We start from the raw sequence: 27,908 nt of genomic DNA, 5'->3' as shown, positions 1-27,908 counted from the left end.
ATTTAGCTTCCACACATACAAAAGGGAGCCCATACACTCTCGAATCCAACCATTTATTCTGACCAAACTGGCCTGACCACAATATTATGAAGAGCAGTCTCACAGTATCAGCCAGGACTCTTGATTTTGTATCAAAAAATTCTGCTCAAATTAAGCAGAAAAGGGAATTTATTAGTTTGCATAATTTGAAAGTTCAAGGACAGCACTAACTTAAGGCCTGGCTATTGATCCAAAGATTCAAACATTATCATCAGAACTTGGTCTCTTTCTTTCCATCTTTTGGGTCTGCCTTCCATTTATTGGTAAGTGTCAGGCTTACACTGTATTCTCTCAGCAACCGCAGAGTCCAAAGCATGCCTCTTTCTCAATAGTTTCAATAAAAAATTCACAATTAACAGACATGTATAGTGACTGGAAATGTGCCCATCTCTGAACAATCACTATGGCCAGAAGGATGGCCTACATTGACTGGTAAGGCCTGCCTCAGTCATGTGCACACCTTTGTGTTAGGGCAGGGCACCCATAAAACTGAGAGGGGTGATTTCCTAGGAAAACTGGAGTATTGTTATCAAATGAAAGGGGAATGCATAATGGAATGGCAAAATTAACTTATGTGCCATATACTCCAGGATTTATTTTGCATGTTGTCCACCACTGCCTGCAATGGCTTTCCTTCTTACTCCTGCCTATCCAAATCTAAGCTACATCCCTCTGCCCTAAAAAATCTTCAGTGATCTCCAAGATTTTCTTTATCCACTGGATCAAGTTACCTATTCCCAAATAAATATTTCCCTTTTCCTAAAGAGCTATTTTTTTTTAACAAACAAGAGTGAAAAACCTCAAGAAAATGTTCCTGATGAATTCTAATCATGTCAAGCTATAAATGGTATGGCTAATATATGGTGTTTTCTTAGAATGTAAACTCTTGAAGGACAGCAGGTCTACCAGATACAGTCTATACATTATGAGAGAACAGACTGCATGGCAACTTTAATATATATCTGTATCTATATATATTATACATATATATCAGATACATACATTATATATAAATATATAATATAATATAATTATAGATATTATACTATCTATATTAATACTAGATATTATAATATTTACCTATACTTGTATCTACCTATATATCTCTATATATCTATATTTAGATAGAATATTCAAATAATTTTCCTGGCTTTAAATTTTAAAGAATGTAAACAAAACATTTTAGCTAACATAAGTTATATCTGAATTCATCAAAGTACCTAATACTACAGGTACACTATGGTTTTGGAGTTACCTCACACTAGGATCAAATCCTGGCTAATACTGCTTCTCCTGGCCTTTAACTACCGGTCTTCAAGCAAATTATCTAACATCTCCAAACCCTAAACAGCAACAGTAATATCTACCTGCACTATAGGGGGCTATGTGGTACAGCAGACAGAAAAGAGTTAGATGGACCTGGGCTGAAATTCTACCACTAATACTAGTTACATGACTTACTCTGAGGGATTCCTCATCTGTAAATTCCCAGTGCCTCTTCATATGTAAATTGGGGATAATAATGCTTAGTCCATTGGTTGTTTTGAGCATTTAACAAGGCAATGTATTTTAAAACACCTAACAATGAAGAGCAAACAGTGTATACTCAATAAATGATGATATCCACATTAAATTATCTGTTTAAAATAATTCAAAGGGACACCTGGCTGGCTCAGTCGCATGTGACTCGATCTTAAGGTTGTGAGTTAAGGCCACATTGGGTGTAGAGATTATTTAAAATTAAAACATTTAAGGGGCGCCTGAGTGACTCAGTCAGTTAAGCAACCAATTCTTGATTTTGGCTCAGGTTATGATCTCAGGGTTGTTGAGATCAAGCCTGTCAGCTCCATACTGGGTGTGGACCCTGCTTAAGATATTCTCTCTCCCTCTCCCTCTCCAAAAATAAAAAATAAAAAATAAAATAAAATAATAAAAATAAAATAATTCGGGGCACCTGAGTGGCTCAGTTAGTTAAACTGCCTTCCGCTCAGGTCATGATCCCGGAGTCCCAGGATCCAGTCTGAATCCGGCTCATCCGGCTCGCTGCTCAGCGGGGAACCTGCTTCTCCCTCTGACCTTTCCCCTCTCATGCGCGCTCTCTCTCTCTCTTTCGCTCTCTCTCAAATAAATAAATTAAAATTAAAATTAAAAAAATAATAATTCAGAGCACAGTAACAGAAAAATTTATTGGGATTAGTTATTTTTCTTCATAAATAGCTCTGGGTTTTCTTTGTTAATAAAATATTTCTTCAAAGCAAAACATGTTAGTCCTAGAACTCTTTAAAAGCAGGTGAGATAATGAACCAGATAAACTCCTGTAATCAACTTGTTCTTTAGCTTCAGGCTTAATGTAGTAATACTGAAATGACTCACACCAATATAAAATCACTATATTACCCATCTCCTGAATAATCATATGCCATAACCATCTCCTGAACAGAATCAGGAAATCTGGGGTATGACTGACAATTTTAGATGTTGTCTATCAGAACATATGCAAAAGGCACATGGCTGTTCATATTTACCTTAGCAAGAAAGTTTAATTTCTATAACATTCGCTAAAAATACAAACTATCTTCAGCACAACTGTTTCCAGAAAGAGATTAAATAGACATTTAATTCTTCCATTTTACACTAGAGTGAAAGTTTCTCTAGAAAGAAGTTTCTTGAAGTAGTTTAACGGTTCCATTTTTTTTTAACACGAGTGAATCATATGTAATACTCATCAATCTTTAACGAGTGCACAAAGAAATTTACTGAATCAAATTTTAAAATAAATTTTTAAATTTTATTTTAAATTTCATTTAAATTTATATTATGTTTTATCTAAATTTTAAATTTCTAAAATAAAGTGGAATAAATGTAAGACATAAAGTACTACACATTCTTTCACTATATCAAAAAAACACTATATCAAAATCAAATACTTAGCTACATCATACTATACAAACCTGTATAAGGGATTTTCCCCCCTCCTTTGTGTTAAACATGAATAGACTCGGTTTTTAATCTACTCCCTAAGGAAGCTATATTTTAAACACAAGAAAAACATTACGTTGAATGCCTCAGTCACCAGACATTGTTCTCTACAACTAAGAAAACCAAATAATACCCAATTCCTTATTACCCTTCCTGTGTTCAAAATATGTATAAAACAAAATAATGTTTATTTTTAAAAGCATTAAATACAGACACGGTAAACAATATATGTGTCTTTTCTTCCCTCAACTTTTCTGGGAGGCATGAGGAGGCAGAAAAGTAATGGGAGTCTGAAGTTATTTTCACAAGTAACTCTCCTAAGCCAACTAGATAAAGGTAGAGAAAGAAAAGTTACAGCCTAGCGTTCACATTAAAAACAACTCTCAAAGAAACGTCAGTGCTCAGATCAATGCTTCCCAGACAACGCAGTGACCACCGCTGTTCTGCTCTATTAAGAGACAGAACAATCCCAAATCTGAAAGGGCCTCCAGAAACCGGGGCGGGGCAAGGGTCTACCTCAAGCAGCGGCAGAAGTTAATTTTCTAGGAGAATAAAACAGTAGTCCTCTATCCCTACGGTCCTCTTCCCCGAGAGATGCTGCAGTCCGCCGCCTCGCCCCAGGCTCGGGGTCTGGCCCGCAGGCCCAGGGGGGCTGGCCGGGTTGGGGCAGTCGGCTTCTCCCAGTTAACCGGGTCCCAAGCAGGCGCTATGGCACCGGTTGCTCTAACTACCTCCGAGTCCTGCCACCGTCTGGGGCGGCCTCCCGCCGCGCCCCAGGCCCCACGTCGGCAGGGATGCCCCATGCCCCACTCACCCGCCCGGGTGGTGTCCGTCAGGTCGTGGTTGGCCGCTCCCCGGGGAAACTCCCTCAGTTTCCGGCCGCTCAGACTCAGCACCCCGGTCACTGCCGCCTCCTCCAGCGCTCGATCGAGGGAGCGGCTCCACGAACCCGGGCCAGGACCAGGGCCTGTCCCAGAGCTTGGGCCGCAATTAACACCGGAGAGGTTACCTCCCGATGCTACTGGGCCAGAGTACTCTGGAGCCGTGGCCACAGCAACCAACCCAGCGGCCGCCATTTCCAGCCGACAACTCTCCAGCCCACGGCTCAGCGCATGCGCTGCCAGAACTGATGGGTGGGCGGGGAAAGGGGCAAACAGACCCCGGACGGTTCTCTTGATGGGCAGGGCTGCAGCGCCCCTCCGCACATCCAGGCGCTTGTCTCCGCCTACATCGAGGTTTCCAAGGGAAATTAAAACGGAACTCACGTATCTGGAGCAGCCCCCTCCTCTAGACTCCCGGTAGCATTTTTACCATGCCTCTACGAAAATATCTTTTAGAAAACGCTCCTCACAGAAACTTCTCTGCCTTCCTCCCGCAATACGGGAGGGTTAGATTAAGCATTAAATTAAAGCTTCTCAACACTGCTGCTACCAGAAACATACGCATTGAGAGGGAGGGAACCCTGGGACGCGACATATAAAACGTTTTCCCAACTGTCATTCTACACGCCAAGTGATCTAGATGGAGACGTGAATTTGTTAACTATTATTGTCAGAGGTAAAAGTAAGTGCTAACCTGGCTACCAAACTCATGATCCTCATTGAAAGGGTTATATAAATGTTTTGGGTACTTCCTCCCTTTTAAGAAAAAAAAAAATAGATCTTAACCAAAATAAAACAAACATTTTAAATAGTATTTGTCCTTTAGGCGAGATTTTATTGTTGAACAAATCAGGATGAACAACATTAAAGTCTAAAATTTTTGTCTGGAACCAAAATTGAGAAGGAAAAGAAAATATGACTATAATCTAAATGTGGGAATTAGAAATAGAATGGAAAAAATGATAAAAAACCAAAATCACTGTTAACTGAAAAACTGGAAACTTCACTTTAAACCAATTAGGTCTCATTTACATTGCAACCAGTCTCTAGCATATTCTTCTACACATTTAAGCCATTCCTGCTACATGATGTAAATTCCCCTACAACAATCAACTAGTATTTATGGGAAATAAAAGAGGCTGTCAGGGCCCTTTCCCTAGGAGATTACAATCTAATAATCAGACAAATATACCAGTTAGAGAATAAGACAAAACAAAAGGCTAAGTAGAGGTAGTGGGGTTAAGCTATCAGAATTCAGAGAAAAGGAATCTGTATCATGGATGAATGCTTTTGAATTAAACCTGAAGGACTATGAAATAGGCAATAGTAGGAAGGTGAGAGCAATATTCCAGATTGGGAGAAGTATCAACATGAACACACACAGGTATGATTTATAACGGTCCATGTGGAGAACATTTAGGGCCAAAGCCAAAAATTTCATGAGCCAGCAGAAGAAAATAGGGTTGGACAGCCTATCTATCATTCAAAGCCCAACTCTTCAATGAAACTTTGATTAGCACTTCCTAGACGGAAGAGATTGTAAAAACATTTAATTTTAGAGAACAAAGTTGGTTAGTAACAGTTGCTCAGAGAGTTGTTCTATGAACTCTTAATACTACATTCCAGGTTCTTCAGCAGCAAGTTGCATGACCAATTATCAATGTCTGTTATGAGCATGGGTTACTGCAATGGCAAGTGATGTGTCAGCTCAAAACAAATCCAATGTATGATTTTTGTTGTTGTTATTCTGATCTTTCTAAATGTTTTGTTCTTCTTAGAAAGATTTTAAGGTATTTAAGAACAGGACCTCATTTTGCATTTTTTAAAAAGAAATATTTCAACCTCAAAAAATGTTTCAACTACAGTGACTAAAGCATCACCATATATTCCATATTAAATGCTACAATGCTAAAGTTATCAGATCTTTATAAAATGCACCATTGTCATCTGAATTTGATTACCTATTACATTCTACATTTACACTAAATTCTTCTAGCAAGTTCTCCATAATATGACCTCATTTTCCTACCTACCTACACATGTATCTCATAACTGCAACATACCATGCTGATCCTGGTCTCTAAACTTCTGACCAAGTTTATAGATTGACATTACTTTGCCTATTAAACTGGATTTTAAGGTCATTAATACATTAAGGTCTGTAATTACCTTCCATACTCCAGAGCTGAGTATTTTAATAGGAGCTAAGGATGAATGGAAGCAGACACAGATGAGTTAGGTACTAATACAGCAGAGGTTATATATTACTATAAAAATGGCGGCTTGGTTAGAAAGAGAAAAAACTTTTTTTAGAACAGTGTAGATAAACCTAAAGGTATTTGAAATCCAAAAGAAAAGCCTGTGGATAGGAAGAGAAATGAAGATGCTAATATATATTACGAGAACAAGTCCTAGGTAAAGAAAGTCTGGGAGAAAAGTAGATCAATGTGTTAATTTTTAAGACTTCTAAGCATTTCAGCTCTCATCTACAAAGGTAGATTATGAGGGAATTCTCATCCTACTCCTTCAGTCTTCCCCAGAAAATAAGTGAGAAGATCATTTTGTGAGAATGAGATACAGGAAATGGAATCACTGTGAGGATTTCACCAAAGTGTCTAGTGATGAATAAAGGTGATGAGAAACAGTTGCAAAAAGGCTAAGAGCAAAAGGGCTACAGGGGCCTCTAACATTCTACAGCTGCTCTGTGGTTTGGAATCAGGAGCTGAAAAAAAATAGGCAGAGGGTTAATGAATGTTAGGAATTGATACAGAGAACTTCCTGATTCTCTGAAAGTTAACTCATTGAATGAATACGAGGGGCAATAGTTTCACTCTAATCTCAAGAGTTTTCTAGTTCTGTATCTCACTACCTCATGCAGAAATAAAGTCCTTTCCCCCTTCTACTCACTAGATGTACGTTGTGGTCACTCCTTTAAGACTCCATTTTTATAATTAATTTTTTTTAATTTATTTTTATTTTGACAGAGAGATCACAAGTAGGCAGAGAGGAAGGCAGAGAGAGAGGGGGAAGCAGGCTCCCCGCAGAGCAGCGAGCCCGATGTGGGGCTCGATCCCAGGACCCTGGGATCATGACCTGAGCCGAAGGCAGAGGCTTTAACCCACTGAGCCACCCAGGTGCCCCTAGGACTCCATTTTTATAAACTCAAAGCAGTGGGATTAAAATCTTGACCAATCTTACCCTCTTGTAAAGCACAGAAACTGGCTTGATGAATACATTTAATAAATCCCTTTCTGACTCCTTCAATAAGCAGTGCTAATAACTGACTTTTTAAAACTTTATATAAGAAAATTTAGATAGTATGATTTTCTTCTCATTAAAGGAAACTGGAAATAGTAGAAATCAGACACATACACACTAGGGAAATAATTTCCTATTCATCTTTAAAAATCAGTAAACCTCATCTAAAATACAGCTCAGAACAAGGGATTTCAGCTCCAGCATGGTATTACTTCCTGGTTTCACCAAGCTTTTTAGTAATAGATAGAAATAACATAAAGCAGGGAAAAAGAGGTGTTAAGAAGTCAACCATTTATAAGAAAATCTTTAAATCCCTATTTAATGGCCCATAATAGTGTAAAATTCCTGTTGTAAATGCTTGGGGTTTATTGTTCTCACTTTTAAAAGGGAATAGCTTCAAATTGATCTATGTAAGAACTGTCTTTAAAAGGAAGCTTAAATCACTTTTTTTATATACAGTGACAACAGAATAATTCTGATGAAACTTCAAAAATCAGAAATGAAGAAATCATTTTCTGCCTGATAACTGCCTGTATTCAGAATGTATGGTTTTCGTTCTTTGTAGTCCAAAGTCAGCTATTTTCTTCTCACTCTTACCTCTTTAAAGTAGTAAATCTAGACACATTAAGAAACAAAACAAAGGAGCAAAGGGAAAAGAGAAAAAACAAGAAATAGACCCTTTTACTATAAAGAAATGGTTACCACAGATGAGATAGGTGGAGGGATGGGTGAAATAGGTGATGGGGATTAAGGAGGGCACTTGTCACAATGAGTACTAGGTGATTAAAATACTTTTGAAAATTAAGTTAAAAGTTATCCTGAAATTGTGTATACTGTGTGAATTATAAAGCTGACAGTAAAACAGGATGTACATATTTATTTGAACAAAAAATTATCATTGGGCAATGCAGCCTACAAGTTTCTTCATACTTAAAAGTATTTTATGATGTGTTTGTAATTTAAATTGTGAAATTTATGCCTACTAGAAAAAAATACATAATGTCTAATTAGGAACACTGCTGGCCTTTTTCTAAGACATTTAGATAACTTTACTACCAAAATAATTAAGTCTCAAAAATCATGGTAGAGTAGATTTACTTGTCATGCTACAAATGCTAAAGCATGGCTATTACCATTTCTTAGGTATCTGACAACCAAACATCATTCCACTACTTTCTTTGGATGTTCAAGTCACAGAAGCAGTTTATTATGACATGAGAATTAAAAGACCTGAGGCTCAAAAAGTGACTCTTCCACATGTAACTCTTGAAAAGCTGAGCCTCACTTAACTAAGATATACACCGAGAAGTTGAAATGGATGATCCTGAAAGGTTCATCTAGCTTGAAATTCTGCATTCTAAGTAAATTTGATTCTTTAAACTCCTCCTGGCTTCCTGTTTGGAGCTTACGAATGAAATGGTCAAAAGGCAGTCAGAATAGGAGTCTAGACTGACTTAACAATTTAACTGGTAGTTTTTCAAACCCCCAAAATTATAAATATAATCACTACAAAGTTCTTTGTAACACAGAAAAATCTAAAAACCACAACTCGATCTTTATAGCTAAGAATAAATGTGAGACCTGTAAGATTTTATTTGTTAAAAATGAACAGCTTCAGAATAGATCTAAATTTGTAACTTTTCCAAAAAACACCAAAAAGTACAATGTAAAGCATCTCCTCATTAAATACAAACTTTCATTTTGTGATGCACTGCATCAATGTTTTGCATACACCTTGATGCAAAGGAAATTTTAAGTTGTCCTGTTTAAAAAAAAAATTTAAGAACTGAAAAAGGATGACTACAACCACATCCCAAGAAAGGAAATTTTCCTCCAATAAAGCATATTCTTTTGTTTATATACAATGTTAGCACTCAAGAATTTTAATTTAGTTATAACAAAGGCAAAATTTTATATTTAAAAATAAAATGAAATTAGAGATGCACAAAGAGCAAAAGTTTAATATACCAAAGACACTGTTGTTTGATGCAATTAATGTCAGTATTTGGGACAATTTTTAAGGTTTTCAAGAAAAATGGCATTAATAATAGCTCTGTACAGTATTTAAAATTAAAAAAAAAAGAAAGCATCTTTATACCATATTTTCACAAACTGTTCTAAAGACAGCAAATCTGTGCTCAGTTGTTTTTCCTTTGCTTTAAAATAAGCTATCAGTAATTCTAAACCAGTCTAAAATAAGATGGACTGTTAATGGATGAAATCTAAGCATCTGTACTTGCAAAAATGTTTTGCAATGAGTCCTTGGCCTAAGGAGACTAGAGTTTATTTTCAAATTGTGTGACTGGCTTCCAATAATCCCTTATCAGTAGACTTAACTGGCAAAATACCAGGTATTAAGGATCAGATTTAATTCTTTGGTATAAGCATGAAACTGTTAGGTGATACTTTTCCGTGGCTAGCATAAACCAAAGTAACCCAAGGAGCATGAGAGAAAACAGTGACATCTAATATACAATGCAAGGCAGGCAAGAGTGATGACTTAATGTTTTGTTTTGTTCTATAGGGAAAATCAACACCAATATACTCTAGGGAAACTAACACCTACGTAGAGGTTTTAACATTATAGCAAAACAAAAGGTTAAGCTTCAAAATGACTGGACTTGTAGCTGGACTGTGTTACTGCATTTTGGCATTATACTGTAACTTATAGTATACAACCATCTGAGGACTTTCAGCACTAGCTTGGCACAATAGATTAATTCCTCCCACTCCTCTAGAGTGTGGGAGAGAAAAAAAAAACCCTCTCACCATAAATGCCTAAACTTTATACATACAAGAAAGGTATGAAACAAGGTTACAATGTAACTCTATTACCATTTCGGATATTTTTTTGTGACATATACAAGTATGTTTTTTATTTTGAAACTGCATACTGTGTCATTAGCAAGCTTAAAAAGCTTATAAAATTTAACTTTTTTGAGTAAGTCTAGGACTTTATGGCTATTGATTTTACCATCAAAGTATCTAAGGGACTCAATCCATTTTGATAATTTTAATTCTTCTAAATATCATTTGAAGAATTCTTCATGGACACTAGATGCAAGGCTACATTAAATTCAAACAGTATATCTGTGTCGTGGGTTTTGAAGTTTTCACCTCAGTTTCCTGTCCTCAACCTGCTACTTCCTCTTGTTTTCTTCATTTTCTAAACACAATTTTCAGGTTTTTACATTGGACCTTCTCTTCCAAGATAATTTTGTAAACACACATTTATTTATAGCCTTTAAATATCAACATTTTAAACAAAGACTAATGCCTAGAGTCACATTTCTTGTTAAAAGTTCGGTATTAAAAATTAACAACTCTGGAGGAGTAACCTAATGTCATCTGAAAAGTAACCCAAATTCCAGATATTCCCAAAAATCTTAAAACTCAAAACTGGAATTCTACTGATTTTTTTTAATATATCCAGTGAAGAAAAGTCAACTGCACTTATTACATCAACACTATTAAAGGATAGGTGACAGCAACAAAGGGACCTCCTCATCTCTGAAGACCAAGATTTACCATGGCAAAGTGTAAAAAATGAACAAAAGTGACGAGATCCTAAATACCACTATCATAAAAATAATTAATTTCTATCATTCTGTGTTCTTTCTGCTTCATGAGGAACCAAAGAAGTCAAACAGAGAATTGTTCTGTCTGGGCCATGAAATAAATCTTAAGAACAGATAGGTATATTCCCTGTTATTCTTTCAGGGAGTTATTTATACATGTTTAAAAAAAAACACACACTTCAAAAATAAAAATAAGAGTTATTCAGCCTTGTGAATATTTTGAAATAAAGTTTCTTGAGTTTTTGTGATGAACTCTTCAAGCAATTCAACTTTTAAAACAGAGTCATCACTCAAAAGTCCCTTTGACATGGATCTATCCCACAGTTACAAAACGGCTTCCTCCTTTGTTGAACGTGAGAGTGGCTCTTTGTTCCTTCAGGATCCCAAATCGCTCATTCAAAGTCATCCCTGTCTAGAGAAAACAAAATAAAAAAATTAACAACTTGACTTTTAGCCATATTTGCTTAAGAACAATAATGTGATCATAACGGTAATTCAAAGCAACAAAAACTAACATTTCCTAAATATTTCTGCATACAAACTCATTTAACTCTAACAAAAACCACATATATGAAATAGGTGAATTTAGTGAGGTTCAGAGAAGTTAGTTAACTTGCCTACTTGCAGGGGCGCCTGGGTGGCTCAGTGGGTTAAAGCCTCTGCCTTCGGCTTGCGTCATGATCCCAGAGTCCTGGGATCGAGCCCCGCATCAGGCTCTCTGCTCAGCAGGGAGCCTGCTTCCCTTCCTTCTCTCTCTGCCTGCCTCTCTGCCTGCTTGTGATCTCTGTCTGTCAAATAAATAAATAAAAATCTTTAAAAACAAAACAAAACAAAACAAAACTTGCCTACTTGCAGCTCCAGAATTTCAGCCTAGTGATCTGACTCACAATCTCTACCTCTTAACCCCTATAAATGCCTACATTATACACTATATAAAACTTATTACCATAATGCCCACAAGTCATACATCCAAGAGTTTCTCTATATGAATTGTTTTTAGGCTCTACAAACATTGCCACAAATTCTAGTGATGTCTCTGATAAAAGACAAAATCCACTTGTGAATATTTGAAACCTACTTTTTTTTAAAGATTTTGTTTGTCAGAGGAGAGGGAGAGAAAAAGTGCAAGTGTGCGCATTAGCAGGGGGAGCAGCAGGCAGAGGGAGAAGCAGGCTCCCTGCTGAGCAAAGGAGCTCGATGTGGGACTCGATCCAAGGACCCTGGGAGCATAACATTAGCCAAAGGCAGAAGCTTAACTGACTGAGCCACCCAGGCGTCCCTGAAACATACTTTCTTGAATTTCTAAGAGTTTTTGGATTTCTGTGAGTTCCTCACAGAAATTCGAATCAACATCTGGTTTTTGATTAACAACAGAACGCACAACCAAATTATATGTCATCGTTTCTTTTTTTTTAAAATATGTATGTATATACACATATTTTTAAATTTTATTTATTTAAATGACAGAGAGAGAGTGCACAAGCAGGCAGAGTAGCAGGCAGAGGGAGAGGGAGAAGCGGGCTCCCCGCCGAGCAGGGAGCCCAACACAGGGCTCAGTCCCAGGACCCTGGGATCATGACCCGAGCCGAAGGCAGTCACTTCACCAACTGAGCCATCCAGGTGCCCCTATATCATCATTTCTGAAAGAAAAGTAACCATGACAAAATAAAATAAAAAGTAAAACAAACTTGGTCAAACTTCTGTCCATACTCCCTATTTCAATTCCACACATATCAATGGATACCAAAAAAAAAAAAAAAAAAAAGCATTTGACAAAACCCAACATCCATTCGTGATAAAAATTCTCATTCAATTATGAACAAAGGGAACTCCCTTAACCTGATAAAGAGAATCTACTAAAAACCCACTGCTAACATCATACACAATGGTGAAATATTTCGCTTTCTCCTCATGCCTGGGGACAAGGCAAGCATACCATGCTCTAACCACTTCTATTCAACACTGTACAGAAGGTTCTAGCCATCACAATAAAGAAGAAAAAGAAAAGATTTAAAGATTGGGAAGGAATTTTTTTTTTTAAGATTTTATTTATTTATATGACAGACAGAGATCACAAGTAGGCAGAGAGGCAGGCAGAGAGAGGAGGAAGCAGGCTCCCAGCTGAGCAGAGAGCCCGATGCGGGGCTCGATCCCAGGACCCTGGGATCATGACCCGAGCTGAAGGCAGAGGCTTAACCCACTGAGCCACCCGGGCGCCCCTGGGAAGGAATTTGAAGGATGACATGATTGTTTACAAAGAAAATCCTAAGGAATCTACAAAACTGCTAAAGTAGTTAAGTCAATTCTAGCAAGAATCACAAGACACAAAGTTGAATGTAATATAAAAACTGTCAAAACCACAGTGAGACACACCACCTACAAGCACTTGGAATAATCAAATGACAGGCAGTAACAAGTGTAAATGAGGATGTGGAGAAATTTAGAACTCTCATACATGCTGGAAGGAATGTAAACGGTGCAGCCAAATTGGAAAACAAGTCTGGCAGTTCATAGATGATAGGATCTAGGAATTCCACTGGTAGGTTTTTATCCAGGGGAAATGGAAACACCTACTCATACAAAAGACATGTACATGAATGTGCAGATGACCATTATTCACAACAGCCACAGAATGGAAATAGCCCAAGTGTGTATCAACTGATGGATGAAAAATTAAATACAGTATATCCATATGATGGAACATTATTCAGTAATAATTATTCAGTAATTATTATATAATTACTGAATAATAATTATTCAGTAATAATTATTACTAATTATTCATCCATACCCTATGGATGAAACATGAAAATACTATGCTAACTGGGTGTGGTGCATAAACAATGAATGTTGCAACACTGAAAAAATTAAATTAAATTAAAAAAAAAAAAAAGAAAATACTATGCTAAGTAAAAGAAGTCAGTCACAAAAGACCACATATTTTATGATTCTATTCATATGAAATGTCTACAATTGGCTTATCTATGGAAACAAAAAGTAGGGATGCCTGGGTGGCTCAGTTGGTTAAGCATCTGCCTTTGGCTCAGGTCATGATCCCATGGTTCCAGGATCGAATCCCACATTGGGCTCCTTGCTCAGCAGGGAACCTGCTTCTTCTTCTGCCTCTCACCCTAACTTGTGCTCGCTCTCTCTCTCTCACAAATAATTAAGAAATCAATATTTTAAAAGTTAAATAAAATAATAATAATTAAAAAAAAGAAACAAAGTAGATCCCTCAGTGGCTTCCCAGGGTTGAAGAGACTTAGGACACCCTATTTAATTCATTACACACTTTTTAAAATTAATTAAGATATTCTCAATCAATGGCCAACAGAAATACAAACAAAAAAATTCACCTGTTTTCCAACACTATTTATGTCAAATTGTAGGGGGACACCTTTAGGGACTTTCTTTACATCAGATTGTTCCCGTTTTGTCAAAAATGAGGGTACAGCAGTACGAGTTAACCGTGGTTTCTGAGTTCTGTTAGGAAAAAAGTTAATATGAAATCAGATAAGCTTAATAATCAAAAAAAGAAAAATAAATTATTTGGTACATAAGACATCTTGATTTGTACACATGTTCCAATGTATAGGGCTATTCTGTGTTTTCAAAAAAGTACACCAGTCCTCCCTTTTCCATAGAGTATACATTCCTGAACTGCCCCTCACCCCCACCGGCAGATACCTGGAACTGCAGACAGTATTGAACCCCTACACATACTGTATGTTTTTTCCTATACATACATACCTATGACAAATCTTAATTTATAAATTAGGAATGGTATGAGATTAACAATAACTAATAAAACAGAACTGTAGCAATATACTGTAATAAAAGTTGTGTGAAAATGGTCTCTCAAAATGGTCTCCTCTCTCAAAATGTTATTGTACTCACCATGTGAGATAATAAAATGCCTAAATGATGAGACGAAGTGAGGTGATTAATGTAGGAATTGCGCTGTAGTTGTCAGGCTACTACTGACCTTCTGACAATACATCAAAAGGAGGACCATGTTTCCACACCATGGTTGACTGGGTAACTGAAACCATCAGAAGTGAAATCACAGACAAGGGGGTACTACTGTACCTGGTTCTTGACTAATCTAGAGACTAAAATTTATAATCACTCATAGAATACCTCTTTAAGTAGAATTATAAACTTTTCAACAATCTGGAATGATTGGAGACTCATCCTCTATTTTCTTCACTTACTAAAGTGGCTGAAGAGATCAAATACAAAACAAACCTATAAAGTTTATAATGCAATAAACATAATGGAATGGTTAACTAAATTAAGGTCATCCAGATAAAAGAACACACGAGGAAGTCTTTAAAAAGAAGGCAGATCTGTAGGTACTGAAAAGTAAAGACAGATGAGAAAATAGCAAATATATATATATAGCATTCCCTCATTTATCATTATACATAAAAAAGAAATGTATATACTACTTAGTATACATGCACCAACTTTTTTTTTTTTTTAAATAAAAACATGAAACTGTTAAGTGGCTACTTTGGGGCTACAGAACCAGGAATCAAGAGAATTTTAACTTTATAATATACTATTTCCACCCTGTACTACAAGTATTACTTTTATCTTTGCCTCAGTTTATCTTAACTTGGATATCATGAGCAGAAGTCCAATGCTTTTTTTCTATTACCTACTGAATAGGTAACCACTGAGAGGTTATAATTTCTGCACAATAAAAGGAGGACTTACACTGGACACTGCACTGCTCCAGGATTGTCAATAGAGACAGTCAAAATTCCTCCATTTGTGGTGGAAGTCCGCCATCTAGTTTCAAAAAACCAAAAACTTCATTGAAGTGCAAGTTTATAAAACCTGTATTTCATAAAGAAACATGCATTTTAAAGTAGATATCACTTTTTCTTAGCTTTTAAAAAACACTAAGCCCCACAATAATATAATTAATCAGCATCTTGGGTATAGGAACCAGACACTTAAATTTATTAAGTATTTTTCAGTGTAATAAATATATGTACATTAAATGAAATAATACAGAAAAGATTCTAATGAAAAGTAACAGTTCCCAGTTTTCTCCCCCAACTTACTGCTCCCCAGAGGCATACCTTTCCTGCTCTCCAATGGCAGCAATTTTAACCTTTCCTATTTTTACTGTTTGCTAGTTCCTCCAGTGATGTGTATGTAATATTTTGCTATGATAAAGTTTTAGGTTATCACACTATTCTCTAGTTTCCCTACCTACCTCTGAATATTTTGATATCTATATATCACTATTTTACTTCTATTATAACTTCATATATATTTAAATCTTTCAGTTTCTTAAATCTCTTTCTTTCAATCTCTCTCAACACTATCCCCTCCCAACTTTGTATGAAAGAACAGTAGTACCTCTACCCTCTACTCCTTCCTTTCACCTCTTCTCCCACTTTGTACCTCCTATTTTTTTTATCAGCTCTACTTTTGTATTTATGTTACTCAGAATCAGACATTTTCACCATATTGTTAACCAAATAAAGTATTATGCGCTTTTTTCCCCCTACAGGTTTATTCTTTTTTTTTTTAATATTTTATTTATTTATTTGACAGAGAAAGATCACAAGTAGGCAGAGAGGCAGGCAGAGAGAGAGAGAGAAGCAGACTCCCTGCTGAGCAAAGAGCCCGATGCGGGGCTCGATCCCAGGACCTGAGATCATGACCTGAGCCGAAGGCAGCGGCTTAACCCACTGAGCCACCCAGGCGCCCCTCCTACAGGTTTATTCTTAAAAGTTCAAAACAGGGGCGCCTGGGTGGCTCAATGGGTTAAGCCTCTGCCTTTGGCTCAGGTCATGATCCCAGGATCCTGGGATTGAGCCCCGCATTGGGCTGTCTGCTCGGCGGGGAGCCTGCTTCCTCCTCTCTCTCTGCCTGCCTCTCTGCCTACTTGTGATCGGTCTCTCTCTGTCAAATGAATAAATAAAATCTTTAAAAAAAAAAAAGTTCAAGATAAACAGCATTAATATTATTACAATTATACAGGCATTGTTCACTGCAGAAGCGAACAGCTTATTATTATTTCCTTCCTTATGGTTCCCAATGTCATGACTCCCATGCAAAAGAATATTGTGGACACCAAGTTCAAACAGTTTCTTTTCTTACACTCTGCTCATTTATAGCTGGCATCACATCTGGACTAACACCATGTTTTATACATTTTGTTTTTCAAAAAGTAGCCATAGTTCTAAATAATTTAATCTCAAAACCCTATCTTATTGATGGAATTAGAGTATTACAACTCACACGTCAGAAGTGCAATTCTATTTATTTTTTAAAAATTTATTTTTAAAAATTTTTTTATTAATTTATTTATTTTTAAATTTATTTTTAAATTTATTTTTAAAAAATTTATTTTTAAAAAATTTTTATGGGGTTAGGGGACAAAAAAAGAATATGTAAGGAGGAAAAACATCCTATTATAAAATTAAAGGTTTACAAGTTTTCTAAAATCTCTATTGGATTTTCTTATATTTATTCCCTGAATAGGTTCACTTATATAAAGGTACTTACAGATAATAAAGATCTATTTCATTAAAATGGAACAGGTCATTCATTTTTTTTTTTTTTTAAATAGAGTGATGTATTTGTTGCTAAAACCCATAACATGGACATGTGAAAATATAAAAGGCTCTTGGGGGAAAAAAACAAAGAACAAAATGGATTCATCTATTTCAGGTCAAAGGTTAATATACTTTTGGTCTCATTTAATTTCTTCTAGACCAGAGCACATAGTAATCTGGGCTGCTAGTATTCTGGGAATTTTGAAATGACATCTTGAAAAACAAATTGAAACTTACTGACGAGTTCTCTTTGCTACTACATCGTCTAGCAGTTGTTCTGTGTTCAACTGGGCCTGAACCTGAAGAGGAAAAAAAAAGCAGTAGATCCCATAGAAAGCAGAGGATTTGAATGCAAAAAGCGATCCTGCTCTGTAACTTTATAACCCAGTGTGGTGTGTGTATGAATGCAAGAGAGGCATGTGACTATTCTGGCAATACCTCTTTGTTGGGGGTCCTATATCAGAACAAGTGGTAAAACAAATTTATACCTAAATAGCACCTTAAACTCCTAAGATGCTGCTACTGATGACAACAAGAGAGAGAAAAGAAAAAATAAACAACCAAAAGAACTAATCTAATGTCACAGTCTCCATATCCCAAACCCAACCCCTATACCTCAACCATGGGCTATGATTGAGGATTATTCAATCCTATGATTGAGGATTACTACTAAAGGTAGATGTTCAAGATCCCTTGAGTAAAAAGAAAGCACCAGCAAGGGTTGTTTTTTTTTTTTTTTTTTTATACCTTTAGGCCTCTTCTGAAAAGAAAAGTTGCCTGACGAGTATCTTTCTGATGACTTAATTTATTTCCACTCCTGGTAAAATTGGCTGGAATGTTATTTCTGCAACAAAAACACACACATAGTGAACAGTCTCAGCCACTTAACAACTCTCAAACATCCTAAGAAAAAACAAGCAAAAATAGTTAAATTCATAGGTTGGACATTTGAGGTACACTGAACATAAAGACTCTGAATTATTTTCTTATTTACACAAAGCTATTGAGATTCCATTTATAAATATCTTTCTGTAGCATGCTACATAACAACCTAGTTAATTCTGAATATTCCAACATAGAATATCTCTTCTGAAGACATTAAAAATAACATTTTTAATGCTATTTCTTAACTTTGCTGAAAAACATATTACAGATTTATTTACAGGATTAGTAAAAAGAAAATCACAGCTAGGCATATCATAGTCAAACTGCTGAAACCCAAAAGTAAAGAGAAAATCTTGAAAAATAACACCTACAGTTTTCCATTCTCACTCAGAAACCTTTATGTATTAATATAAATCACACAGAAACTTACAGTCTTCCACTGCTTGCTCTTTCACACACGGCAATGTACTCTCAATTATGTTTGACTTGACTTTCACCAATTCCCTTCTAATTTCTATGTGAAGTCAGTAAAATATGAGAAAACAAATTTTTCGTATTTATCTAGTTATGTATTTTTTATAAACACTTAACAGACTGCCTAATCTTACCTCCAATTTTAGAGAGACTCAAATTTTCCTAGCTAGCACAATTAACATGGGTCATTAATGCCTCATGTAATGGACAAGTTCTTATGTAGAAAGTTCCCATTTTCCAAAAGCTACTACACCAAATGTTTCCCAAAAGAAAAAGAGATGGTAGTTAAGTGAAACTGCAACTCCAGCCATTCCACTTTACTTAGTTTTTGTTTTTGAATTATCTTCCACAAGAGATGAGTAAGTGGTATTTGAAACTAAAATAATATAGACACTTAGCAGTTTATCAACTTCCTTTCTGCCCATTTTCTCCTTACAGAAAACAGAATGTCATAACAATAGGTCACATTTTTAAGTTTCTGTTATGCTTTCCATTTAACATAATAATCTCAGCTACGGAGGGCCTGGCTGGCTCAATAGAACATGTTATCTCTTCATCTTGGGGTTGTGATTGAGAGCCCCACGTTACACATCAAGATTACTTAAAAAAAAAAAATTCAGCTTAAGAAGCATTCATGCAGAATTCTTTGTAGTTTGCTTTTTCAACAAATACACTGGTCTCTTAAGAGTACGTGAGACCAAATAGCAATTTTAACTTTTAGAATTCCCAATTTTGAATAATTCCTGCAGAGGTGTTTTTATCTAACAATCAATTTTATAATTTTATTCTATATGCAAACAGAGATAATGAAGAAGATGCTTTTTTAAGTTTATAATTTGTTAAATTCATCAATAATAGTGGGTCTAAGAAATAAGAAAGCCATTACTGAATGCTTCCATGTTGGATGTTCAGAGAGACATTCCAAATATCTGTCTTGAAAATGACCACTACAAATATATTCATTTGATCATTTAGGTGCAAGAAGTGTTATCTTTATTTATTCAGGATAACACAGTATAACCATATTTGAGTACTTACTTTCTATTTAACTGGTTAGGTCTCTTGAGAACTGCAACTGCTTTTCTCTGTACTTCATTTTGTCTCAGAAGGCTGGCCTTCCTTTTTAATGCTGGAAAATATCGTTCTATATTCTTTCAGAAGGCAAAAAACTATGTTAAGAGATTGCTTTTTGCTATATACCCTACTACAATAAACATTTCTGAAGCAGAATGAACAGAGACTGCTGAGATGTGCACGTTATAAGAGAAGCTAAAATGACTTGAAAATCTCCAGTCTAAGGGACTGAAAAGATAGCAACCACATCCATACTTAAAATGCTTTCAGCAAAAGAAGAATCCTTTTTTCTATTTTGGATATGTTCACTTAGGTATTCTGGGGGATGCACAGGGAAACATGGCCCTAGAGCTCAAGAGAAGAATCAGGAAGCCAGAAACATAAATTAAGGAATCACTTATATAAACATGATTTTTGATTACCAAGTGAAGGATAAGAGGGCCAAGTTCCAAAACAAATGTGTGGAAAAAAGGAGGTTATGACAGCAAAGAAGTCTGAGTAGAGAGTTACAGAGAAGAAAAGGAATCAAGAAAATGAGCATGTAAAATGTACACTTTTTCTCCCTTACATATATAAATTCAATCCAGCATTAAAGCCTAATTCAGATTGCCATATTTTCCATGATTTTTCAAAAGTTCTTGGCAATACAAACTGTTCTCTTTTTTTTCTAAAGATTTTATTTATTTATTTGACAGGGAAACACAGTGAGGAGAGCGAACACAAGCAGAGGGAGTGGGAGAAGCAGGCTTCCTGCCAAGCAGGGAGCCCGATGGGGGACTCGATCCCAGGACCATGGAATCATAACCTAAGCCGAAGGCAGACGCAGGCAACCTATAAACAGTATCTTAAACTTACTCTAGATTACTTTATAGTATTTCAAAAACATCAACTCACTAAAAAAACATAAACATTGTAAGTCTTCATGTTCATGAACATTTGGAAAAGAAGTAAATGTAAAGTCAAGGATAAAGAATATCAAGAGTATAGGGGAAATGTTAGGAAATTAGACTAATAACCCATTCCAAACTTTGTATTCTGTCTTCAATAATAACACCAAGTATTTTATGGGTAAATGTAAGTTGCCTCTATGCTGCTGTCACATGTTTTCTTCCTTCAAAATACCTCCCATATTACAACCACAGAGTTATTTGTATGATAATTTATTTAATGTTTATCTCAGCTCTCCATGAGGGATTTTCTATTGAGTTACTGCAGAATTCCTTACATCTAGCACATAGTCAGTACTCAATCACATTAATTAAATGATAAAAACACAGACTAAGATAATAACAATCCATTAATAAATGCTCAACATATTCCATGGATCTAAGGTTTGTATATATGCATAAATGTGTTTTTTTTAAAGTGTAAGGGTGGTGCACCTAGATGGCTCAGTCGGTTGAGCGTCTGCCTTCGGCTCAGATCATGATCCCCATGTCCCAGCTCAGTGGGGAGTCCACTTCTCTCTCTCTCCCTGCTTGTGCTCTCTTTCTCTCAAATGGATAAATATAAATAAATAAATAAATAAATAAATAAATAAATAAAAGTGAAAAGGTAAGTTTTTCTTTCACAATAATTTTGATATAAAAAATTGTATCTTGAGTGGAAAAACTTTAAGGTATTTAAATTTTATGTCAATTTTACTAAGGTTATTATTTAACATACAGTAAAATTTTAGGTGTACAATTTGATGAATTTGAGTTATTACATATAATCACATAATGACATCATAATCAAGATATAGAACACTGCACTCATCCTAAAACATTTCCTTGTGCCCCTCTGCAGTCAATTCCCTTCCATGACCTTATTCCCCGCCAGGCAATGACTGATCTGTCACTACAGTTTAGCCTTTTCTACAATTTCAAATAAATGGAATCACACAGAACATAGTACTGTGTTTTCCTTTTGCTTAGCATGATGTTTTGAGGTGTATCTGTGCTGTCATATACATTGATGTATTCCTTTTTTATTGCTAAATAGAATTCCATAGTATGGAGACGTTTATTTTTATTGTTAAAACCAGACAAGTGATTAAAACCACCCATTAAGGGGTGCCTGGGTGGCTCAGTGGGTTAAGCCACTGCCTTCAGCTCAGGTCAGCCTGCTTCCCCCTCTCTCTCTGCCTGCCTCTCTGCCTACTTGTGTACTTGTGATCTCTCTCTCTGTCAAATAAATACATAAAATCTTAAAAAAAAAAAAAAACACCACCCATTAGTGGGAAACAACTTCTATATATACACAACAGCAACACAACTTTTTTTTTTTTTTTAAGATTTTATGTATTTATTTGACACAGAGAGAGAGAGAGAGAGAGATCACAAGTAGGCAGAGAGACAGGCAGAGAGAGAGGGGGGAAGCAGGCTCCCTGCTGAGCAGAGAGCCTGACGCAGGACTCAATCCCAGGACCCTGAAATCATGACCCAAGCCGAAGGCAGCAGCTTAGAGCCACGTAGGCGCCCCAGCAACACAACTCTTTAAGTTGACAGAAGTACTAAATGGTTTACTATTACCAAAGTCAAGTTAAAAGTAATACAGAAGAGGGGCACCTGGGTTGCTCAGTGGGGTAAGTGTCTGCCTTCAGCTCAGGTCATGATCCCTGGGTCCTGGGATGAAGTCCCGCATCAGGCTCCTTGTTCAGTGGGGAGTCTGCTTCTCCTTCTCCCTCTCCCTCTGCCCCTACCCCATGCTTACATGTTCTCCCTCTCTCAAATAAATAAAATATTTTAAAAATTAAAAAAATTTAAAAAACATTTTTTTAAAGTTCTATGGAACATAACATACTCTTCAAGCTTTGGGAAATTCTGAATTGAACAGAAAAAAGTTACAGAACTGATACTGACAAAATTATATATGTCACTGGAAAAATCTCTAAAGAACATAAACACTTTTACCTGATGGGTTATTTTAAATTGACTCTAAACAACAAAGAGAAAAAAAAATTCATTACTGGAGACAACCAATCCCCTGTTGGCACAGCTACTTGCTCTCAGTAAATACTAGTTATATAAATGGTAGGCTATCTTCCCAGTCATTCCCTTCACAGATAAGAAAATGTATTTTGGGGGCGCCTGGGTGGCTCAGTGGGTTAAAGCCTCTGCCTTCGGCTCAGGTCATGATCTCAGGGTCCTGGGATCGAGCCCCAAATCGGGCTCTCTGCTCAGCGGGGAGCCTGCTTCCCCCTCTTTCTCTGCCTGCCTCTCTGCCTACTTGTGATCTCTCTCTCTCTGTCAAATAAATAAAAAATCTTTCAAAAAATGTATTTTTATCAAAATAAAATCTCGCTAATTCCATAAGCTATGGAAAATGAGAGATAAAGTAACAAAATCTAATTATCGTCAGAACATTTTTAAGGTGTAAAATTCCTAAGTACGTTTAACAATTCAAGGCCAATTAAGCTATTATGGTAACTTGTTTAATGTATAGAAAAAGATAATGAGGTATTTATAAGGAAAAATGTTTCTAATTTGCTAGAAAATAATCTGCTTCACAAGTACTGTATTTTGTCCTAATCAGACTATTAATCTTATTCAGGCTGAGGAAAGGGTTTTAAGAAACAGCACTTTTCAAACTTTACCTTTGCCAAAATCATTCAACTTTGAATAAATAGATCTTACTATTCAGTACATTCTTACATTCTATAATTAACATTTTCAATTTTCACTATTTTCTAACAACTCAAAAGACCACATGTAGTAATTTAATATTTTTACTGGGTCAAGTAATTAGATAGCAGTTAAACCCAACCTTCCTTCCAGTATCCATATTTCATTAACGTTTTCTTATTTTTAACAATCAGTAATACGCTATGTGATAAAAGTTTTAGAGGCAAAAACGACTGCTAGTGGTGGCAGAAATGAAAAGTTATGGAATCTAAGACAGTTGTGGCTCTTAACCAGAATATGCACATTAAAAATAATTTAAAGAAGGAGGTTCTGAATTTTTTTTACAAGTATGTATTACCTGCATGATCAGAGAAACCAAAAAAATTAAAAAACAGAAGAGCAGAACATGGAAGTCCTTGGTGGCTTGGACTTACTAAACTTAAGAATTGAAGGAAAAACACTTGTGAAACTATCTGAAGGAATGCTTCAGTCAATTCAAAAATTAATCATTGAGAAGTAAATAAAACTTCACTTAAAATTTGAAAAGTAGGGGTGCCTGGGTGGCTCAGTGGGTTAAAGCCTCTGCCTTCACCTCAGGTCATGATCCCAGGGCCTGGGAACGAGCCCCACATCGGGCTCTCCACTCGGTGGGGAGCCTGCTCCTCTCTCTCTCTCTGCCTGCCTCTCTGCCTACTTGTGTTCTCTGTCAAATAAATAAATAAAATCTTAAAAAAAAGGGCGCCTGGGTGGCTCAGTGGGTTGAAGCCTCTGCCTTCGACTCAGGTCATGATCCCGGGGTCCTGGGATCGAGCCCCGCATCGGGCTCTCTGCTCAGCAGGGAGCCTGCTTCCTCCTCTCTCTGTCTGCCTCTCTGCCTACTTGTGATCTCTGTCTGTCAAATAAATAAATAAAATCTTAAAAAAAAAAATCTTAAAAAAAAAAATTGAAAAGTAGTTAACTTACAATGGGTAAACCATTGTAGCCTAATTAAAAATTGGTATCTACCTCAGAGAAATAAAAACCTATGACCATACAGACTTACATTCACAGCCACATTATTCATAATACCCAAAACTGGAAATAACCGAAATGTCCAGCAACTGGTGAATGAATAAACAAAATATGGTATATCCATAAAACAGAGTATTATTCAGTAATATAAAAAAGAAAACATCATAACTAAATGCCAGACCACATATTGTCTTATGATTCCCTTTATATGAAATGTGCAGAAAACACAAATTTATAGAAAACCTACAGAAAGTACATTAATGGTTGCCTGAGGCAAATGATGAGGTATGACTACGAATGGACATGAGATTTCTTTTTAGAGTGACAGAACTGTTTTAAGGTTAGATAGTTGTGATAATTGTACAACTCTGTAAATTTTCTAAAATTCACTGAATTGTACACTTAAAAAGATGCATTTTATAGTACAAAATTATACCTCAATAACCTGTTAAAAACTGTACATACACAAACACACACAGGCAAAGGAAATCAGAAACTTATAAAAAATTTCACACTGATTTTATATAAGAATATAATTTAGGAAATTTAGGTATTCTTCATGAATGACAATGATTTATTTTTTACATAAGATCCAAAGCGCTACATAAAAAAAATCAAAATATTCAAATGAAATACTCTCTCAAGGAAACATTGTACTCATTCACAGAAATATTAGCATAACTAAAGGGAAGGGGTATCTGATGCAGGATTAAGCCATCATCCTACCTTATCACATAGAGGTGGTCGATTCATAGGACTAATTCCTTTTCGAATTCCAGTTGCTTTCCTAGCTGCAAGGCCAGTGATAACTCCATAAGGACGTCTCTTTCCAGGCATTACTCTTCCTCTACGGCTCAGACTATTCTTGCCAAAACCTGTAGGAGGTTTGGGAAAAAAAAAAAAATCAATCTAAGAATGCAACTGAAGGGCACACAGGTCATAGGGTATTCTACTTCTTAAGCAGAGTGGAAGGTACGAGGGTTTTATTTTTCATTTATTATTTATATAATATTTCTTATATCACTATTATATAATACTATTGCATTATTTACAAGAACTTCTTTTGAAATTACATAATATTTTCATTTTTAAAGAGGTAATAAACTGCACCAGCAAGGGTTTTGTTGGTGTAATAGACGGCAAAGGACTATAAGATTCTCCTGTCTCCCTGGTAGCTACCCTCTCTCTTGCATTACTTTCTCAATGAACAACTTTCCCTGTGCAATGTGGTGTCCACTACCATGCACTTACCAAATACTTGAAATATGACTAGCCTGAATTAAGATATAATAAAAAGGTACAGTATTTCACTAATAACTTTGTATTAATTATATGCTACAAAGATATTCTGGATACACAGCATTAAATAAAATATATTATTCATATATGGCTCACATTTTATTTCTACTGAAGGACACTGAACTTGAGCGGGTCACTATCTCATATCCCATTTACTATGTTGCAATCTGGCTTATTTTCGTTTCTACTGTATTTAAACTGCTTTTGCTAAAGACCCTATTGAGTTCCAATGAATATATTTTAATCTCTGTGCCACGTGGCAGAACTTGACTTTATCTTTCCACTGTGTATTTTATTTTAATATATTACCTAAAGATTTTATTTATTTATTTGAGAGAGAGAGAGAGACAGCCAGAGAGAGCACAAACAGGGGAGAGAGGGAGAAGCAGACTCCCCACTGAGTAGGGAGCCCGAAGAGGGGTTCGATCCTAGGGTCCTGGAACATGACCTGAGCCAAAAAGGCAGCTGCTTAACTGACTGAGCCACCCAGGTGCTCCTAAATATTTTCTAATTATGAAAAAATGAGTATGTTCATTGCAGAAATCTTAATATAAAGTACAAACAAAAATAAAAGTCACCCATTATCCCACCATCTTGGGACAACCACTAACATTCCATCTCTTGCTAGTCTTTTCTTTTACTCCTACACATTTAAAAAATTAACATTTTCAGTTTCAACTATTTTTTAAGCAACTCAAAAGACCATCACAGAGCTAATTCACAATTTTGTAGTACCGTCTAGAAGGTACACTGAATTGAACTTCCTGGCAACAATACTTCATAGTCTATGTATTATTTTGTAGTGTGCATTAACACTGCATTGTAAATATTATCCCATGTTTTTAATATTCTTTCATTGTATTATTTTTTTAAGTAGGCTCCAAGCCCAATGAGGAACTTGAACTCACGACCCTGAGATCAAGAGTCACATGCTCTACAAACTAAGCCAGCCAACAGGTTCCCCTCATTGTATTATTTTTTAATGTGCCTTACTTGATCTAAAAACCTCACAATGACCACTTCACTTACTTCTAATATTAAATTATTATAAATAACATTTTTGGGGGGAGATGAGGATGCAATAAACTTTTATTTAACTCATTAATAAAAGCATAGCAGGGAAACAAATCCAGTTCCAAAGGTTTTTATATTCAGTGGCAGAAAAAAGGAATATTTAAATAGATAGCTATAAGAAGACACAAAACCGGTAAATGTCTTATGGGGGTGGAGGGAGCATGATTTTCAGGATTATTTTTTCTACTGGACAATTTCAAAAACCCTACTTTATCAATTATATTTAAATTTACCTCTGACTTTACAGAGTTGCAAAGTATCAGTAATATGCACTAAGTAATATGCACTAAGAACATTATTACAAGGACATACGTTTATTTTTTAAATTTTTTTATTTTTTTAAAAGAATTTATTTATTTATTTGACAGACAGAGATCACAAGTAGGCAGAGAGGCAGGCAGAGAGAGAGGAAGGGAAGCAGGCTCCCCGCTGAGCGGAGAGCCAGATGTGGGGCTTGATCCCAGGACCCTGGGATCATGACCTGAGCCGAAGGCAGAGGCTTTAACTCACTGAGCCACCCAGGAGCCCCAACAAGGGCATACATTTAATCAATACTCTATAACAAGTCAAATTTACATTTCTTTAGATTTCTAGAGGTAACATTTTCATACACATCCGATTATTCCTTCAAGATATAAATTTCTAGAAGTTGAAACGCTATATCAAAGAGTAAAACAAATTAAGGAATTTGGTTCATGTAGTAAAAAATCCCCTTTAGAATGACTATATTTATTAATATTACCAGGAACATAAGGGTGCCAACTTTTTCCACATCATTGACAATGTTGACTGTTCTTTTAATCTTTCTCACTTAGTATTTAAAAAAAAAAAATCTTGTCTTCTTTGGTAGTTCACTATTGAGAATGAACATTTTCCATGTGTTTTTGGCTACTGCTATTCTACCATCCATGAACTGTCATGTCATAAGCAGGTTTCCTGGGGTCAAATTTTAATATCCTTTAATATCCTTTTAATATCCTTTGATACTTTGATACTTCTTTTTTAAAAGATTTTATTTATTTATTTGAGGGAGAGACAGAACAACAGTGGGAGCAGACAGAGGGAGAGGGAGAAGCAGGTTCCCCACTGAGCAAGGAGCCCAATGCATGACTCAGTCCCAAGGACCTGGGATCATTACCTGAGCAAAGGCAGACACCCAAGCAACTGAGC

General features: G+C 36.0%; 2 protein-coding genes across 7 annotated transcripts in view; both read right to left on the bottom strand.

Annotated features, from left to right (window-relative positions):
* Positions 1–4,112, bottom strand: part of LRCH3 (leucine rich repeats and calponin homology domain containing 3) — a 118,893-nt gene extending 114,781 nt beyond the window's left edge. For all 5 annotated transcript variants that reach the window (XM_080796217.1, XM_080796218.1, XM_080796220.1 and 2 more), the window contains exon 1: positions 3,833–4,112. In XM_080796217.1, coding sequence (XP_080652343.1) covers positions 3,833–4,094 — 262 coding nt within the window. In that variant the 5' untranslated portion in view covers positions 4,095–4,112. The remainder of the gene's footprint in view (positions 1–3,832) is intronic.
* A 6,801-nt stretch (positions 4,113–10,913) lies between these two features.
* FYTTD1 (forty-two-three domain containing 1) overlaps positions 10,914–27,908 on the bottom strand; it is a 30,598-nt gene continuing 13,603 nt past the window's right edge. The window contains exons 3-9 of one of the 2 annotated variants that reach the window (XM_080808252.1): positions 25,092–25,240; positions 19,714–19,826; positions 18,064–18,160; positions 17,554–17,615; positions 15,458–15,532; positions 14,092–14,218; positions 10,914–11,147 (exon numbers count right to left, since the gene is read on the bottom strand). In XM_080808252.1, coding sequence (XP_080664378.1) covers positions 11,049–11,147; positions 14,092–14,218; positions 15,458–15,532; positions 17,554–17,615; positions 18,064–18,160; positions 19,714–19,826; positions 25,092–25,240 — 722 coding nt within the window. In that variant the 3' untranslated portion in view covers positions 10,914–11,048. The remainder of the gene's footprint in view (positions 11,148–14,091; positions 14,219–15,457; positions 15,533–17,553; positions 17,616–18,063; positions 18,161–19,713; positions 19,827–25,091; positions 25,241–27,908) is intronic. The other variant, XM_080808253.1, reaches the window with a different exon arrangement.

The sequence above is a fragment of the Martes martes genome, assembly GCF_963455335.1.
Source record: "Martes martes genome assembly, chromosome: 1".
NCBI classification, from domain to species: domain Eukaryota; kingdom Metazoa; phylum Chordata; class Mammalia; order Carnivora; family Mustelidae; genus Martes; species Martes martes.
Note: the sequence above shows the minus strand (reverse complement) of the source record. Positions and strands in the feature narration are given on the sequence as shown.